General features: G+C 41.1%; 1 protein-coding gene across 1 annotated transcript in view; it reads right to left on the reverse strand.

Moving 5' to 3' along the window:
- Positions 1-16,321, reverse strand: part of TDRD12 (tudor domain containing 12) — a gene marked incomplete at its 5' end in the record, with an annotated part of 68,948 nt that overhangs the window by 24,335 nt on the left and 28,292 nt on the right. Inside the window, 9 exons of the mRNA XM_015562924.1 lie at positions 387-580; positions 2,037-2,164; positions 2,655-2,811; positions 4,418-4,603; positions 6,856-6,963; positions 7,300-7,360; positions 9,191-9,271; positions 13,486-13,562; positions 14,656-14,753. Coding sequence (XP_015418410.1) covers positions 387-580; positions 2,037-2,164; positions 2,655-2,811; positions 4,418-4,603; positions 6,856-6,963; positions 7,300-7,360; positions 9,191-9,271; positions 13,486-13,562; positions 14,656-14,753 — 1,090 coding nt within the window. The remainder of the gene's footprint in view (positions 1-386; positions 581-2,036; positions 2,165-2,654; positions 2,812-4,417; positions 4,604-6,855; positions 6,964-7,299; positions 7,361-9,190; positions 9,272-13,485; positions 13,563-14,655; positions 14,754-16,321) is intronic.

Below are 16,321 nucleotides of genomic sequence, written 5' to 3' on the forward strand. Positions count from 1 at the left end.
TACTTTACTTAGGCAAGTTATGATTTTAATACAAAAGGATGTGTAGGAAACCCATATAAATTTAACTTCCCAATTACAGATTTGCTGATGGCATTAAAGCTATAATCCTATATAATAAAAGGCTAATATGCAAATTGTCCCCTCAGGAGTTTGACCGACCGGGAGTTCAAAAGCTCGCTATGGCGTGCACTGACCACCAGGGGGCGGGGTGGAACAAAGAAAGGCTCTGGCTGGCAGCCAGGGGAATGAAGGCTCTGATCTGTCCTGATTGCCAGCCAGGCCTAGGAACCCTACCTGTGCGCGAATTTCGTGCACCGGGACTCTAGTCTTTTAATATTAAGTCATGACACATTCATTAGCACCCCACCACGCCCCCATGACTCATTACCTGTTGGACACCGCCGTAGAGAGCAGCCTCTTCCATGGCAGTGATCACGATGTAGGGGTCATTCATGAACTCTTTGATTAAATGCTGTATATGTCTGTTCCAATGAACTCCAACTGCAACAATTTGATGTGGTGCAGATTCCCTTTCTTCAACTTCAATATTTTTTTTAAAGTTATCTAATATAGCAAACATCTAAAAAATTAGTATAATTTTTTATTTCAAAAGAGATTAGTTTGACAAAACTTAAAAGGTAAAGGATTGTATATTTTCTGTTTTCAGAGTGGAGAAGGCCTTTACAAACATAAAAGTAACAAAAAAGGAAAAAATGCTAGGTGCAAACAAAATTAAAACATTAACATCCAGGTAAATATGTGTAACATATGTACCAAAGGATTAACATCCTTATACAAAGACTTCTACAAACTGATTAAAAAAGACAATCCCACCAACAGAAAATAATAAACAAGCAATTCACAGAAGAATAAGTACAAATGACCAGTATGAATTCATGCTCAACTTAACAAGTAAATAAGGAAATACAGATTAAACTAATCAGAAGCCATGTTACAAATCAGACTAGAAAAGAAAGCTGGACTGAGGCCTCCCACTGCCAGGGGTGCAGGGAGGGCAGCGTGGCGGCACGTTGCCTACGGGAGTGTAAATTGCTTCCAGAACGGCAACTGTACAAGGCAGTCTTCTGGATATTAGTTTTGCAAATAAGAATTGAGATTCTAGAGGCATTCAGAAACCCTGCGCAGACCGACAGAGTCAGTATCTAAAGCTTGGACTTGAACCTGAGGCCATCACTGCTCCCAAATGACTGCTCTTGGTCATCATGTTACACTGCTTCCAACAAATGTCTTATAAGAATTCAGTCTTGCCGGGGCCGGTTTGGCTCAGTGGATAGAGCGTCGGCTTGCGGACTGAAAGGTCCCGGGTTCGATTCCGGTCAAGGGCATGTACATGGGTTGCGCACACTTCCCCAGTGGGGGATGTGCAGGAGGCAGCTGATCTAATCCCCTTTGTAGGAATTTACCCTATGGGAAATGTGCTAAAAAGATGTATTACGTTCTGAAGCCACACACACACACACATACACACACAATGTTAAATATCTAAAAATAAGATAATTATAAAATAAATTATGTTATGTCCATAGAATTCAATATCGTATGGCAAGTAACAATCACACTGTAGAATAGTAACAATACAATGCCATTTACTAAAAAATGCAACTTATAAACGACCACAGAAAGGTACTGATATTATTAATTCCTATGACAAGGAATTACAAAAAAGAAAGAACTACCCCAGAATAGTAATAGTGATTTCCTGAGTGTAAGATTATGGATGTTTTCAAGTGCTCTCCTCTATTTCCCAAATTTCTAATATAAAAATTGCTTTTATAATCAGAAAAATTTTAAATAATTTCGAAAACCTCCATAGTCTTGCTTTTCAAATAGAACACTGGTAAGAAAAATTTCAGAAACAAAATTCTCTCTTCTTAATCATAGAAATTAAAGAGAAAAAATTTTAAATTAACCAGCTTCTACCACAAATAGACACTCTTCTTGAACCCTAAAAACAATGAACACTTTAATTTTATATATTTGAGTAGTAATGATATCTAAATGGATGCCTTACTTACTTGTTCATTAGCTTCAAAGAATAATACTTCCACCTCATCCAAAATGAGGTGACAGAGTCTAAGAAATAACAAGCTTTGATATCTGAGAAGTCTCAGGAGGCTATGTGGTGTTGTAACCATTATATCACCTATATTTTAAAAGAAAAAAAAATTAACATTTTAGATTTTCCACAGGTTTTTCTAACATTTCCTTTCCTAAGATTCCACATACTTTCTAGAGATGCCTTCTAACAAAACAAAAAGCTGTTTTCCTTACTCAGGCGGGTGAGGCAAGAAGTTTACCTACCCAGCTAACCCCGATCATTATCGGATTAACTCCCGGGGCTCCCATCACGTTCTGCACAACTAAAAGACAGGGAGCGTTTAGTCAACATCTAACCAACAGGAGGCGCCAGCGGGTAGGTCATAAATGAATGAAATCACAGTTTTCTCTTTTTCTCACAGAGATAAGCCGAGATAAACCTTCATCATCTAGACCATCGGAACTGACAGGGGCGGTCTGAGCTAGTGACCATCAGCTGCATCTCTCAGCTCCCTGACGCCCGCAGCTCCCGGCCTGCTGGGTGGGGCTCCACTGGGTTCCGCGGGGAAAACCAAACAGCTGGGGAGGATGCTTACACCCCCTTGGAAGCTTCATATTTTTGGCTTCATCTTTGTGGAGTCCAATTGTTAACAACATAGGATGAAGAGGCTTGGAGGACACGCCATAGTCTCCCAATAACTCAAAAATAAATTGGGCCTTTTTCCACCCCGGACACAGGATGACTGCCAGAGGCTGCAAAGACAAACAAATCCACATCATTTTGGACAAAAGTTAGGAATCAGACACATTACCTGTGAAGCATGTAGGCTCTTTGTCCAGAGTAAGCACTGTATACATTTTTATCACCACCACATAGGTCAGAAGAGTTAAACTATAATTTCATCAAAAAGGATTGAGACACATTGGCTCAGACTTTGCTAGGGCTTAAACTAAGCACTTTACAAGTATTAATCCCCTTAGTCCTTAAAACACTCCTACAGGACAGAACCTATCGCCACGTCATTTCACAGAGGCAGAGTCTGTGGCACAGAGAGGGGAAGTCAGTTGCCCAAGGCTGCACAGCTGACACATGGTAGCAACATGATCTGAAGCCAAGCAATCTGGCTCTACAGCTCCTGCTCCTCAGCATAAGGGTGAACTAACTGCTTCCTGAAAGGGGCCTTTAAAAAGGTTAACATCTCTTCCTTAGGTGACTGAGTTTCCTGTAGCACCATCTGAACCCTGCCCTCCACTCTGCCACAGATATCCCCCGAAGGCGCACAGCCTGCGAACACCTTCCTGCACACCTGCCCGCACCAAACTGAAGACAAGAGGAGACGGCTTTCCTTCACACAGATCCCGGGAGCACCAGCTTCCAGGTGTCAGCCTAAAAGCAGGCTGACCATGGACATGCAGAGGCAGCAGAGTGGACACAAGAGACAACACCTGGACACCCCTTCCTGGCCCAGCCAGGGTTCTATCTTCACACAAGCTGCATCTCATCAATGCGGTCAGCTACTGACTGACTGATGGATTTAAATGTATCCATTTAGTTTTATTAAATCAATACATAATAACTTACCCAATGCAGATTTCCAAAGGAAAATCATTACACTACCTAGCATAATTTGAAAAATAAACTGTCATCTTTTCTAAAACGCAATCCCAAGTGTCTTTTCGTACTGCTATTTCTCACCTTGTAATGAGGGGCAGAACAATTTGCAGGGTGTCCTTTGGGATAGGATCTGAGACAAAGGCCACACCCAGCAAAGCAGATGTCACTACCCCACTATCAAATATCTGATCCTCACACCCCATTTCTCTCCTCGCCATCATTTTTCTCAGCTATCTTCAGATTCTGACACATGGGAAAAACAAAGTAGATTTATAAAAGTGTGGGGGTGCTATGAAAATATTTGAAAGAATATGAGACGATGACAGAAAACCTACATTCTAAGCTCACGTCTTGTCACACTTGCCAGCGGTTAAGAATTTAAACCAGTAACTTCCCATTAATTTAATTTTCTCATCTGTAATACTGGTGAAAAGAACACATGGCCTGACCCTCTCATAGGGTAGCCGGGCCAACTAGACAATCGGTGAAATACTTTTTATAAACTATCTATTTGTCTCTAAAAGCTGGACTCTCTTGACTCAGCAGATCGCCCACAACTGGGAGGTCAAAGGTGACAACAGTGTGAGATGACTGTGATCAGATAAAAGTTTCTCATGGGACAGTTTCTGTCCTGACAGTTTGAACACCAAATGAATAATGTAACCTAAATTTTACTAAAGTTAGGTGTAAATTTTAAAAGAAATACTTAACCCATTTTGTTGTGAAACAAAATTGTCAACTTACTCCGTTTCTACTTGGTAATGACTTGTAGCAGCCCCCTGTTTGCAAAAGCGTAAGCACTGGTGGAAGGTACAACAGAGGGTCATTTCCACACTGAGAAATGACAACCACGTCACAGCCACGCGCTATGGGAGGCCAGGAGTAAGATTCGGTGTGGCTAGGTCCCAGAAACTTATTTCTTTGAAGAGCCTACAAAACATCAATAACCAAAAACCACAATAAACTAATGAAAATCCATCTCATTGCTCATTTACCCCAACAACATGTATATGTTGCTCATTCTGGCATTTTCCACTGAATCTTTTCTAGCACCAAAGTCCTGCTAGAAGATTCTTGCTTTCCTAGGCTCTAAATTAAAGGATCCAACTGACCACCCAGGTGCTTAATGCTCTCCAGCACAAGGATATGGCTTCTTGTCTAAATCTGCCGGTGCATCAACTTCACTTGTCAATTTTTTAAAAACATGCCTTTATTTGCTTATTTTCTCTATGACTGTTACTAAAACCTCCCCAATGTCCCGAGTTCTCCAGCCACATTGACACTGTTTTCCAAAAGGCTGATCTCATCAGTTATCCGTGAAGTCCTGCTCCCAGGCCCTGAGCCCACTGAAATCAGGGCTGACTCTGCTCTGATGACACCTTGTGCACAGCTGCCATCCTGGGGTCTCCCTGCACCATCCCCCTCTTGTCTGCAACCCACGCTGTCTACTTTACTTTCTTGTGTTGGTGAACATATTTCAGTTGCTTCTTGACAAAGGGTGCAGTGAGGCTCTGCACATCTGAAAATGTCTTCATTCCCCCTCACACTTCGTTGATAGACCTCTAGGTTAGAAATAACTTATTAGAACTTTGGAGTCAGTGCTCCTCTGCTGTTACGTGAAGTCTGCAGCCATTCCGATTCCTATCTTGCGTGTGGGACCAGATTCTCCTCCTGGAATCCTTCACCGTCTGTGAATCCCTCCAGTTTAGATGCTTCGCAACAACATCTACTATCTTGTTTCTCCGTTGTGCTGGGCCTGTGGTAGGTAAACTCCCTTAACTCAGGAAGTCATAGCCATTGAGTCTAGAAATTACTCATGTGTTACTGTTAGAATTGTCTGCCCTCTTCCCCCCTTTCTTTCTGGAAATTCCATTTCAGATATTGGACCTCAAGTTGACACTCAATTTCTCTTTTCCTCCCTATTTCCATCTCTTAATCTTTTGTTCTACTTTCTGATTATTAGCTTGTATCTCTCAAATCAACTATTGACTTTTATTTCTACAACAGTATGAATTTCTAATAACCTATTTTTTAAAAAAATATATTTTATTGATTTTCCACAGAGAGGAAGGGAGAGAGATAGAGAGTTAGAAACATCGACGGGAGAGAAACATGGACCAGGTGCCTCCTGCACATCCCCTAGTGGGGATGTGCCCACAACCCAGGTACATGCCCCCGACCGGAATCGAACCTGGGACCCTTCAGTCCCCAGGCCGATGCTCTATCCATTGAGCCAAACCGGTTTCGGCCTAATAACCTATTTTTTATTCTCTGTTCCTTTTCTATAGTGCCCTGTTATTGTCAAATACATACAATATATACCTTATTTCTAAGGATATTTATTTTCTAATGTTTTCTTCTATTCTCTACACGGTTTATTTACATCCATTTGCTTGGGTCGTACTTTTTTCCCTTGGGTGAGGGCTTTCCTCAAACACCTAACCATCCCTGACGCTCACCTGAGGGCGGAGCAAAGCTCAGTGCCATGTGCGAGCCCCATCACCGCGGAACAGGGGCAGCAAGCGGATGTTTTTAGTGGGAGAATCCCAAACAGCACCATCTAAAGGTCACTCTCTAGGGCCATTCAGTTCCTTCCTTCTCCTTCCTGAGCAACTGGCTCTGGGTGTTTAGGAACAGGGTGGGGAAGCTCACGACCCCCACCCACTTCACTCCTCCCTCGGGGTGTCGGCCACACTCTGCAGCCCGGAGCCTGTGGAAAGCTCTTGTCCACTAAAGACTTTGCTCTCGTTCTAGTCGCCCTTGGGATTTTATTCTTTAAAAAAATATTTTAAAACTTTTTTTTTAATCAAAAAAGGAAGTAAACATGTATGATCAATTTACTACGTAAAACAAAGGTCTATAAAGCAATTTTGCCAAGACGTACATCATAACCGTCCTGGCAACTCATTTCTTCCAAGTCCTTTCCACAGGCACTTTTGAGAACTTATTTCAGAAAAGCACTTACAGTTACACATGGCTTCTCCATAAAAGAATTAGTCACTTGTAAGAAGTTAGCCTGGACTTAAGAATAAATAAGAAATTAGTAACAGAGGCTTATAAGAGAATTTCAAAAGCAAAGAAATTATACAAATGCAAGTTCAGTAGAAGCTTTTATTAAAAATCCTTCCACCTTCGGGCAGGTCAGTACTCCTCCTCGAGTTTGGTTTCAGGAGCACTTTTACCTTTTTCAGGTCTGCCGAAAGCGGCGCCGTGTCGATGGACAAGCAGGGCTCAATCCTGTTCCGGAGCACTGCAGAGGCCTGCTGTGCGCCCGCCTTCAGCTTCTGCAACTAAACACACACACGTCAGTCTGCCTGCGCTGTCAGCACGGGACGCCAAGAACTTCATGGACATGAGAAAAGACAAGAGTTTGATTCCAATGTAAAAACCTAGGTGTATATGCTTACCAAAACTACCAAAATGAAAGGAAGATCTAGTATCCCCACTCCTAAGAAGAACTATTTCTCTAAAGCACTGACTCACTAGACAATTCCTAAAAGGATGTCTTCAGATAAAGTCTCCAACTGAAGGGGCTTCTCTTCTAATCTCAAGTTTAGAGGGAGGAAGGAGAGGGATTTTAAAAGTAGTTTTCTTTCTTTTTTCACTTTTTTTTAGAGTTGTAATACCTGATGCAGATCAGAGATTCCATCAGCTCTCAAAGGATCAGGATTTAAAAACTGCAATAATCTGTAAAATAGTTAAAAAGACAATTTGAAGGGAAAAAAATTGTGTCTTTTTCTTGAGTTACTATTTTAATTCTTCTTGGGCAGAGGTAAACTTGTTCTGCTTTGCCTGTTCACTGTGGTACAAAGGCCACTGTGGTCAAGGCCGTCCCAGGCTCCCCGCAGCCCCACCCTGGGCCTCAGGCTGTGGACACAGAACTGCCAATCCCAGGCCACCTGCTGTGAACCAGGAGAAAGGCTGCATGATCCCCAGGTCATCACAGTCTAAACTATCCACCGTCTCCTTCCTTCTTTGCTGTTGAATCCTGAACACCTCCAAGTCCCTGGAACCCACAGTGGACGGATGAAGTGCAATCAGTGGGTTCTAAGCAAAGGACACTCAGCCAAACAGGAGGTCAGACACAACCTCCTGATACAAAAGTACCAGGCGATGGAGCCGTCTCAGAGCTCCTTTGCTAAGCAGCACAACAAAAGAAAGAAATGAGTATGCAGGGCAATGCGAGGTCTTTTGTTCCACGGAAAGCGCCCACTGGGACACCACAGCTTTCAGGTGTTAGGGAGGCGGATGTCAATCCAGGAGTCGCTCCAGATCTGCGGGCTCCACGGCTGCCTCGGAGCTCCTGGCCTGGAAACACCCTGCGTAGCTTCTGCTGGATGAGGACGCACACCCCACAGGTGGCCTCTGGGAAGCTGGGAGCCTGGAGGACTTCCACAGTCAACACCTCGCCCCAGTCCTCTCAAGCTCATTAGCGAACAGCATGACCTGTACCCATTTCTCAACTGTCTTAAACTTTGTCACTCTGGTAGCTTCAGAGCAGCTGCAGTACTTGAAATGTAAGAGAGGCTGTATTTTATTTTTTCCATTGATCTCTGAAAAACATTATGGCAATTCATTTTCCAAACCGTTCTTGCCTCCCACATGGATCCTGACCGGGGATCGAACCCACAACCTGGGAATGTGCCCTGACTGGGAATCAAATCTGTGATCTTTAGGTGTACAGGATACTCGCCAACCAACTAAGCCACACTGGCCAGGGCTGTGAGAGTGTTTTGTTGTTGTTTTTTAAATATATTTTATTGATTTTTTTACAGAGAGGAAGGGAGAGAGATAGAGAGCTAGAAACATCAATGAGAGAGAAACATCGATCAGCTGCCTCCCGCACATTTCCCACTGGGGATGTGCCCGCAACCCAGGTACATGCCCTTGACCGGAATCGAACCTGGGACCTTTCAGTCCGGAGGCCGATGCTCTATCCACTGAGCCAAACCGGTTTCGGCAGTGTGAGAGTGTTTTTAGGCTGGTGCCGTAAGAAGTCTTAAAAGAAAGTATGAAAATATTTTGTGCGTTAAACAAGTGTAAAATGAAGTTATTACTTTACTGTGAACAACTTGTAAGTAAGTACTTTGTGAATCTGGCAGGACAAAGAAAAAAAGATCCCCAGTTCCACACTGCAAATAATTAAACAGTTTCTCCAGCCAGTGATAAACCTATTTAACATAACAAAACTGGAAAGAAAGCAAACACCAACCTCTATAAAATCAACAGCCCCAAAAGATCAACTACATCTAATTTATTTTGTTCACTTCACCAAAGAAAATCAAGAAGGTGAGATAGGAAATGTATATTTATAGTGGAAGAGAACTTTAAACAGAAAAATATACCTTATGTAAAAGAAAAAATTAACTTCAAAGCCTAAAGAAGCCATTGTATGTATATTTTTAAATGGGAACAAAGATTTGAAATTTATAATAAAATCATATGTAAATGCTTCCTGCTTATAATTTTATCATAATTACTTCAATAAAAAATTTAGGCCAAGAAAAAAATTCATACTTTACACAGCCATTCTTCTCATTGTATTCTTTCTTCTCAGCCAATCTGAGTGGTTTCTCATTTGACTTCTGACGTAAAGCACTAGAAATAAAAAAAAATTTTATTAAAATTTATAAACCCAATCCTGAAAATATCTTTACTTCCTGGGAGAAAATTTAAAAAGTACCACTGAGGAACAAGTTGGTCTATGAAGGTAAATTTATATGGGAACTGGAGGTGAGCCCCTCAAGTATAAATACCATTTGACAGTTCTGGTGCCTGCCAAGAGGGAGTAAGCCCACCACAGCCCCCCTCCTACTGACCACCACTAGGAACTCTGGACAAAGTACAAAACGATAGGGGTGAGATGTCAAAATGTGAAAAACAACCACAATCATGGAGAGTTTCCTACATTTACCTTCAACTATAGCTTGGTGGTAAACCGAGGATGACCTGGGACGGTGTAGAGGATAGAGATATAAAAGTCTCCAGAGAAACCTCAAGCCAAAGAATGGGGACGAGGAGCTTCAAGAAGAAGCTGGGAATCCCAACTGACTTTCCCTCTTTTTCTCTCCTTGGCCCGCCCAAGACCAGCGCTGATCCATCGAGCTGCATGATGCGATGGCAACAGCGGTGTGGTCACCGGAACCCTGAGAGAAAACCTCCCCCTCGCTCTAGAGCAGTGGTTCTCAACCTTCCTCATGCCGCGACCCTTTAATACAGCTCCTCATGTGGTGGTGACCCCCAACCATAAAATTATGTTCATTGCTACCTAACAACTGTAATTCTGCTACTGTTATGAATCGTAATGTAAACATCTGATATGCAGGATGTATTTTCATTGTTACAAATTGAACATAATTAAAGCATAGTGATTAATCACAAAAACCACATGTAATTATATATGTGTTTTCCGATGGTCTTAGGCGACCCCTGTGAAGGGTCGTTGGACCCCCAAAGGGGTCGCAACCCACAGGTTGAGAACCGCTGCTCTACAGGAGCTGGGAAACAGGTCTAAAGACTGTGTGAGGACAAGCTCCATTATTTTCTCTCTTGTTTCTATTGCTGCTTTGCTCCACAAGCGGTCCCAATCACACAGAACCACCCGGCAGTTTCTCCAAGAGAAATCATCTACCTGGTCAGAGGAACAGGGAGAGGGAGCAACAAGGAAAAAGTGAACGTGAGAAAAATCCTGGAAAAAGAAAGAAAGCCAGAGGGGAGAGGGGATCCCCTATTGTTGCTAATGACCCAAAACACATCCCAAGCTCACTCCAAGTTGAGCATATTCAGAACAGACCCAAAGCAGCAAACCAAAGACTTGGAGATTGAGCCAACATTGCAATCACCACCCACAGAAAGAAAGAGAGAATTGAGGTTTGAGCCTAAGGGAGTGGTTGGCTTCCCGCTAAAACAAATGAACAAGAACAACAGCAAAATTAATATTCTACAGAGGATTTAACAGAAACCAGAGCCTCACATCATAATATTCAAAATTCCAGAATATAATAAAAAATTACTCAATATGCAAAGAACCAGGAAAATCAGGTCATTTGTCCTGGGAAAAGATAATCAACAGGGGCCAACCTCTCAATGCGCAGAAGTGGAAATTATGAAGCAGTGGTTATAAAAAGAAAGGTGAGCACTCTTGAATGGGACAATAAAAGTTCTCAGCAAATAAATACAAACTATTAAAAAAAGAGAAAATTTTAGAACTAAAAAAAACATAAAATAAAAATGTCATGGGTAGACTCAATAGCAGAATGAAGATGACAAAAAAAGTCAATTAAGAATTATTAATTAGAAGAATTATTAAGCAACCAAAAAATTTTAGAAAAAATGAACAGAGCCTCAGGGGCCTTTTGGACAATATCAATATTTGTCTCATCAGTCTCAAAAAGAGAGGAGAAAGAGATGGGTGCAGAAAAAAATATTTATAGAACAGCTGCTGAATACTCCCTAAATTTGATAAAAGGTACAAATGTACAAATAAAGAACACCAAGCACAAAAAACATGATAGAAAAAACACCAAGGCATATAATAATTAAACTACTTAAACCAGCCCACCCTGTGAGGCTCAGTGGTTGAGCATCGACCTAGGAACCAGGAGGTCATGACTTGATTCCCGGTCAGGGCACATGCCCAGGTTGTGGGCTCGATCCCCAGTGTGGGGCATGTAGGAGGCAGCTGATCAATGATTCTCTTTCATCATTGATGTTTCTATTTCTCTCTCCTTCTCTTTTCCTCTCTGAAATCAATTAAAAAAGATATATACTAGAGGCCTGGTGCACAAAATTTGTGCACTTGGGTTGTCCCTCAGGCTGACCTGTGCCCTCTCACAGTCCAGGACCCCTTGGGGGATGTCCAACTGATGGCAGGGAATGGGCTTAAGCCAGCAGTTGGACATCCTTAGTGCTGTCACAGAGGCAGGAGAGGTTCCACCACTGCTACTGCACTCGTCAGCCATGAGCCTGGCTTCTGGCTGAGCGGTGCACCCCTACGGGAGTGCACTGACCACCAGGGGGCATCTCCTGCACTGAGTGTCTGCCCCTGGGGGTCAGTGTGCATCACAGCAACCGGTTGTTCCACCATTCAGTCAATCTGCATATTAGCCTTTTATTATATAGGATATATTTTTTTTACAGGATATATATTTTTTTTTAATTGCTCAAACCAGTAATAAGGAGAAAATTTTAAAAGCAGTCAGAGGAAAAGGATCACAATATACTTTGCATTGGGAACAATGTGAGGAACCAGAATGTAGGGCAACATCTTTTAAAAAAATAGGGGGAAAAGGATTGTCAACCTAGAATTCTATACCTACCAAATATATTTATTAAAAAAAGAAGCCAAAATAATTTTTCTGACATACAAAAGATAAAAAATTTCATCACCAGCAGACCCACAATATAATAAATAGTAAAGAAAGTCCTTCAGGTAGAGAGAAAATGATATCAGATAGAAATCTGGATCTCCACAAAAAGTCAAAATCATTAATGGTAACTACTTAGGTAAATATTTAAGATTATTTTCTTATTACTTATTTAAATCTCTCTGAAAGATACTTTCAATACAAATGACTATAGAGCAGTGATGGCGAACCTCTGACACGCGTGTCAGAGGTGACACGCGAACTCATTTTTTTGGTTGATTTTTCTTTGTTAAATGGCATTTAAATATATAAAATAAATATCAAAAATATAAGTCTTTGTTTTACTATGGTTGCAAAAATCAAAAAATTTCTATATGTGACACGGCACCAGAGTTAAGTTAGGGTTTTTCAAAATGCTGACACGCCGAGCTCAAAAGGTTCGCCATCACTGCTATAGAGTCTAGCATTTATAACAGACGTATAAAGTGTTGAAGCGACAGAACGGAACTGATAGCTGTGTCTCTCACTCCTCTCCCAGGAAAGCCACAGAATGTATCAGTTACTCAGCCTGCCCTTATCTCAGCCAATGGGAAAGCGGGGGAAACTAGCCCAAGGCCAAGAATATGCTAACCCCCCCCCTGTCTTTGTGTAACCAGACCCTAGCTGCACCCTGCCCTTGCGTCACTAGCCCCCGGCCCTCACTCAACCAACTGGAATCGGCCAAATCAGTGGTCAGAGTCTGCCCCCACCCCCGACCCCAACCCCTATAAATTCTTTGTTCCCTTGGGATTCGGGGCTCTCTCTTGCATCCAGTAATGGAGGCAGGGGTGAGACCAAGTCCCGGGCTTGAATAAATGACTCTATGCTTTTGCATCGGACTCGGCTCCCTAGTGGTCTGTCTTGGGGGATCTTGAAATCTGGGCATAACAGTGTATAACAACATTGCATAAAGTCCAGGAGGCGAGAAATAGAAGCATACTATTTTAAGGTCTTACACTATCCATGAAGTGGTACATTACATCCTTTCTATGACTTCATTATTATCACTGACGTATGTGAGTGAGGATAGGGTTATATTCAAAAGTCTTTGATACTCATCTTCAAGAAGATAACAAACCATCCTTTGCTTTCCACCAACCAGTATTGCCATCTGGCCCACATTTGTCCATCCTTTACATTAAGGAAACTTCACTGAATCTACTTTATGGAAACAACTTTTATCTGACAAGGTAACAGGAGACTCTAGATCCATTACCAGTTTTTGGTCAACTGTGCTGCTAACCAGTTATCATAACATTTTTCTTTTAAATTAATATGTTTAACCAAAATTTCCAAGGCCAGTCTTTTTTTGAAAATGAATACTTTCTTATCATCCATCTCATACACTACATAAGACAATATTATACTTAAGTCTCTAGTTAATTATACTAAATTTTCAAATCATACCTGTCGGCTGGAATATCTGGATCAGCATATATGGTTATGCCTCTTTTTGTTGGCCAATACACTGAAGATTCAACACACTGTTAAGAAAAAAAACCAAACACATTATTTTCAGAAAGAGTATATATATGCTAACCAAATATATATTCTTGATGAATCAAAATTCCATGAGGCCCTGGCCAGTGTGGCTCAGTTGGTGGGGATCATCCCATGCACTGAAAATTCCATGGGAATAATTCTCATACATAAACAACCATCCTAGATAATTTTCAGGCAACACAGATATAGAGAGACAAAAAACTGATTATATCATTGCTATAACCACTATATTGAAATATCCACATAGCAGGAGCTGACATTTCAGTATTTAAAATGTCCTGTAATAACTTTCACTTATATTGCCAAAGGGACTAGGACAGATTAGTCTTGAATTTAACTATTATAGTATCCCATAATCCCAGATTTTCACAGGGTTGTTAAAATGAGGATAGCCCAGCTAGTGTTGCTCAGTGGTTGAGCATCAACCTTTGAACCAGGAAATCACAGATTGATTCCCAGTAAGGGCACATGCCCAGGCTGCAGGCTTGATTTCCCAGTGTGGGCTGTGCAGGAGGGTGATCAATGAGTCTCTCTCATCACTGATGTTTCTATCTCTCTCTCCCTCTCCCTTCTTCTGTGAAAAAAAAAATATTTTTTTTTAAATGAGGATAAATACCCCATTTTGTAGAGAGGCCACTAGGCCAAGAACAAAGTGAGAGCTGGCTGGAGTTTTTGTTCTTTTGAAATAGAGCAAACATGCAAACTATAATTCTTCATGAATGAAATTATCATAGCCAAAGATTTTTTAACAGAAAACATTTTTGGTTCCTAGATTTTAAAGAATATTCTAAAATTAACATTATGTGAAATTTATATTTAATGAACATTTAAAAATACAACCTTATTGCCGGGACCGGTTTGGCTCAGTAGAGAGAGCATCGGCCTGCGGACTGAAGGCTCCCGGGTTCGATTCCGGTCAGGGGCATGTGCCTGGGTTGCGGGCACTTCCCCAGTGGGGGATGTGCAGGAGGCGGCTGATCGATGTTTCTCTCTCATCGATGTTTCTGGCTCTCTATCTCTCTCCCTTCCTCTCTGTAAAAAATCAATAAAATATATTTAAAAAAAAAATACAACCTTATTTTCATCTTTTAAAGAGATGCACTGTTGTTTCTTTTCAGATATATTTTTAGGTGAACCAGGCAAGGAAGCCACTTTACATTTCATGGTTTTATCTGAAAAATAAAAATAGTGATAAAAGGTGTTAATAGGAAATATGACAAAAGGATATTTTAAAAGTATAATAAAATCTTAATGCATAAAATTATTATGGAATAGGGTTTTACATTAAATCTTACTTGAGGGAACTCAATTTTTTTTAATTTAAATTCTTTATTGTTTAAAGTTTAAACAATTTATTGTTTATTGTTTAAATACGCCTCCTTTTCCCCCCATTGACCTCTCCCCGGCCACTCCCACCCGCAGCACATGCCCTCACCCTCCTACTGTGTGCATTGATTATGCTTATATGTATGCATACAAGTCCTTTGGTTGATCTCTTGAGAAAATTAAATTTAAAAATCTTGTTTCACCCTTATTAGAAAATGCTTTAAAAACTCCTTTACACTGGTTTACTAAGAGGTAAACATAATTTACTGTCGTAACTTGGCATACTCTACTTTCCAAAGGCCAGAACATGTCTCCCAACACACATGCTCTTCTTAAAACGTGATTTTGACACTTCTTCCCATGGAGAGATGGGCTCTATATTCCTTTCTGATGAGCCTGGGTGGGCTTGTAAACAACATGGAAGTGGCGTTATGTGACTTCTAAAGCTACGTCACAAAAATGTCATGTACTGTGACTTGCTCTCCTGGATGCTTACTTCTGAAACCCAGCCACGATAGTTGTGAGGAAAGTCCAAGCAACCACATGAAAAGGCCACTATAGGTATTTCATTTGAAAGCCCAAGTTGAAGTCCCAGGCAAAAGCCAGCAGCAACTGCCAGACATAGGACTGAATAAATCAGGGGTGGGCAAACTTTTTGATTCGAGGGCCACAATGGGTTCTTAAACTGGACCGGAGGGCCAGAACAAAAGCATGGATGGAGTGTTTGTGTGAACTAATATAAATTCAAAGTAAACATCATTACATAAAAGGGTACGGTCTTTTTTTTCAATAGTTTTATTCATTTCAAACGGGTCGGATCCGGCCCCCGGGCCTTAGTTTGCCCACGGCTGTAATAAATCTTCAAATGAATCAAACCATTAAGTTACCACCAGCCTTCGAGTCTTCCCAGCCAAGGTCCCACACACTGTGAAACAGAGCTAAAGCCTTCCTCCTGTGCCCATACTGAATTCCTGACCACAGAATCCATGAGCATTATCAAACGGTTGTTTCACATCACTAAATACCATGTTTGTTATACAGCAACAACCAGAACACCAACCATAACTCAGTTCAGCGATGGCTGGAGGTCATAATTGTGCATTTCACTTCTTAATAGCGTAATGGATAGAAAACAAGCTGACTTTGAATAACCAGCAAGTGGCAAATTTCTGAAGACTCTTTCAAATATATTTATCCTCCAGGACTAAATCTGACTTTTGACAAGTGACAAAATTTGTGTAGTGAATAATATGGATAATTAAGCTGGGTAAAAATTAATATGTGACTTCAAAGAAAAGAAAAACAAAAGAAATTCAACCCAGTAATCATTTATTAGAGTATTGCCGAGCAATTCTGGGAAAATATTTACTCTAAGTATCAATAGGAGAAACACAAATTAACTTAAAAGGTATTT

The sequence above is a fragment of the Myotis davidii genome, unplaced genomic scaffold, assembly GCF_000327345.1.
Source record: "Myotis davidii unplaced genomic scaffold, ASM32734v1 scaffold77, whole genome shotgun sequence".
NCBI classification, from domain to species: Eukaryota; Metazoa; Chordata; class Mammalia; order Chiroptera; family Vespertilionidae; genus Myotis; species Myotis davidii.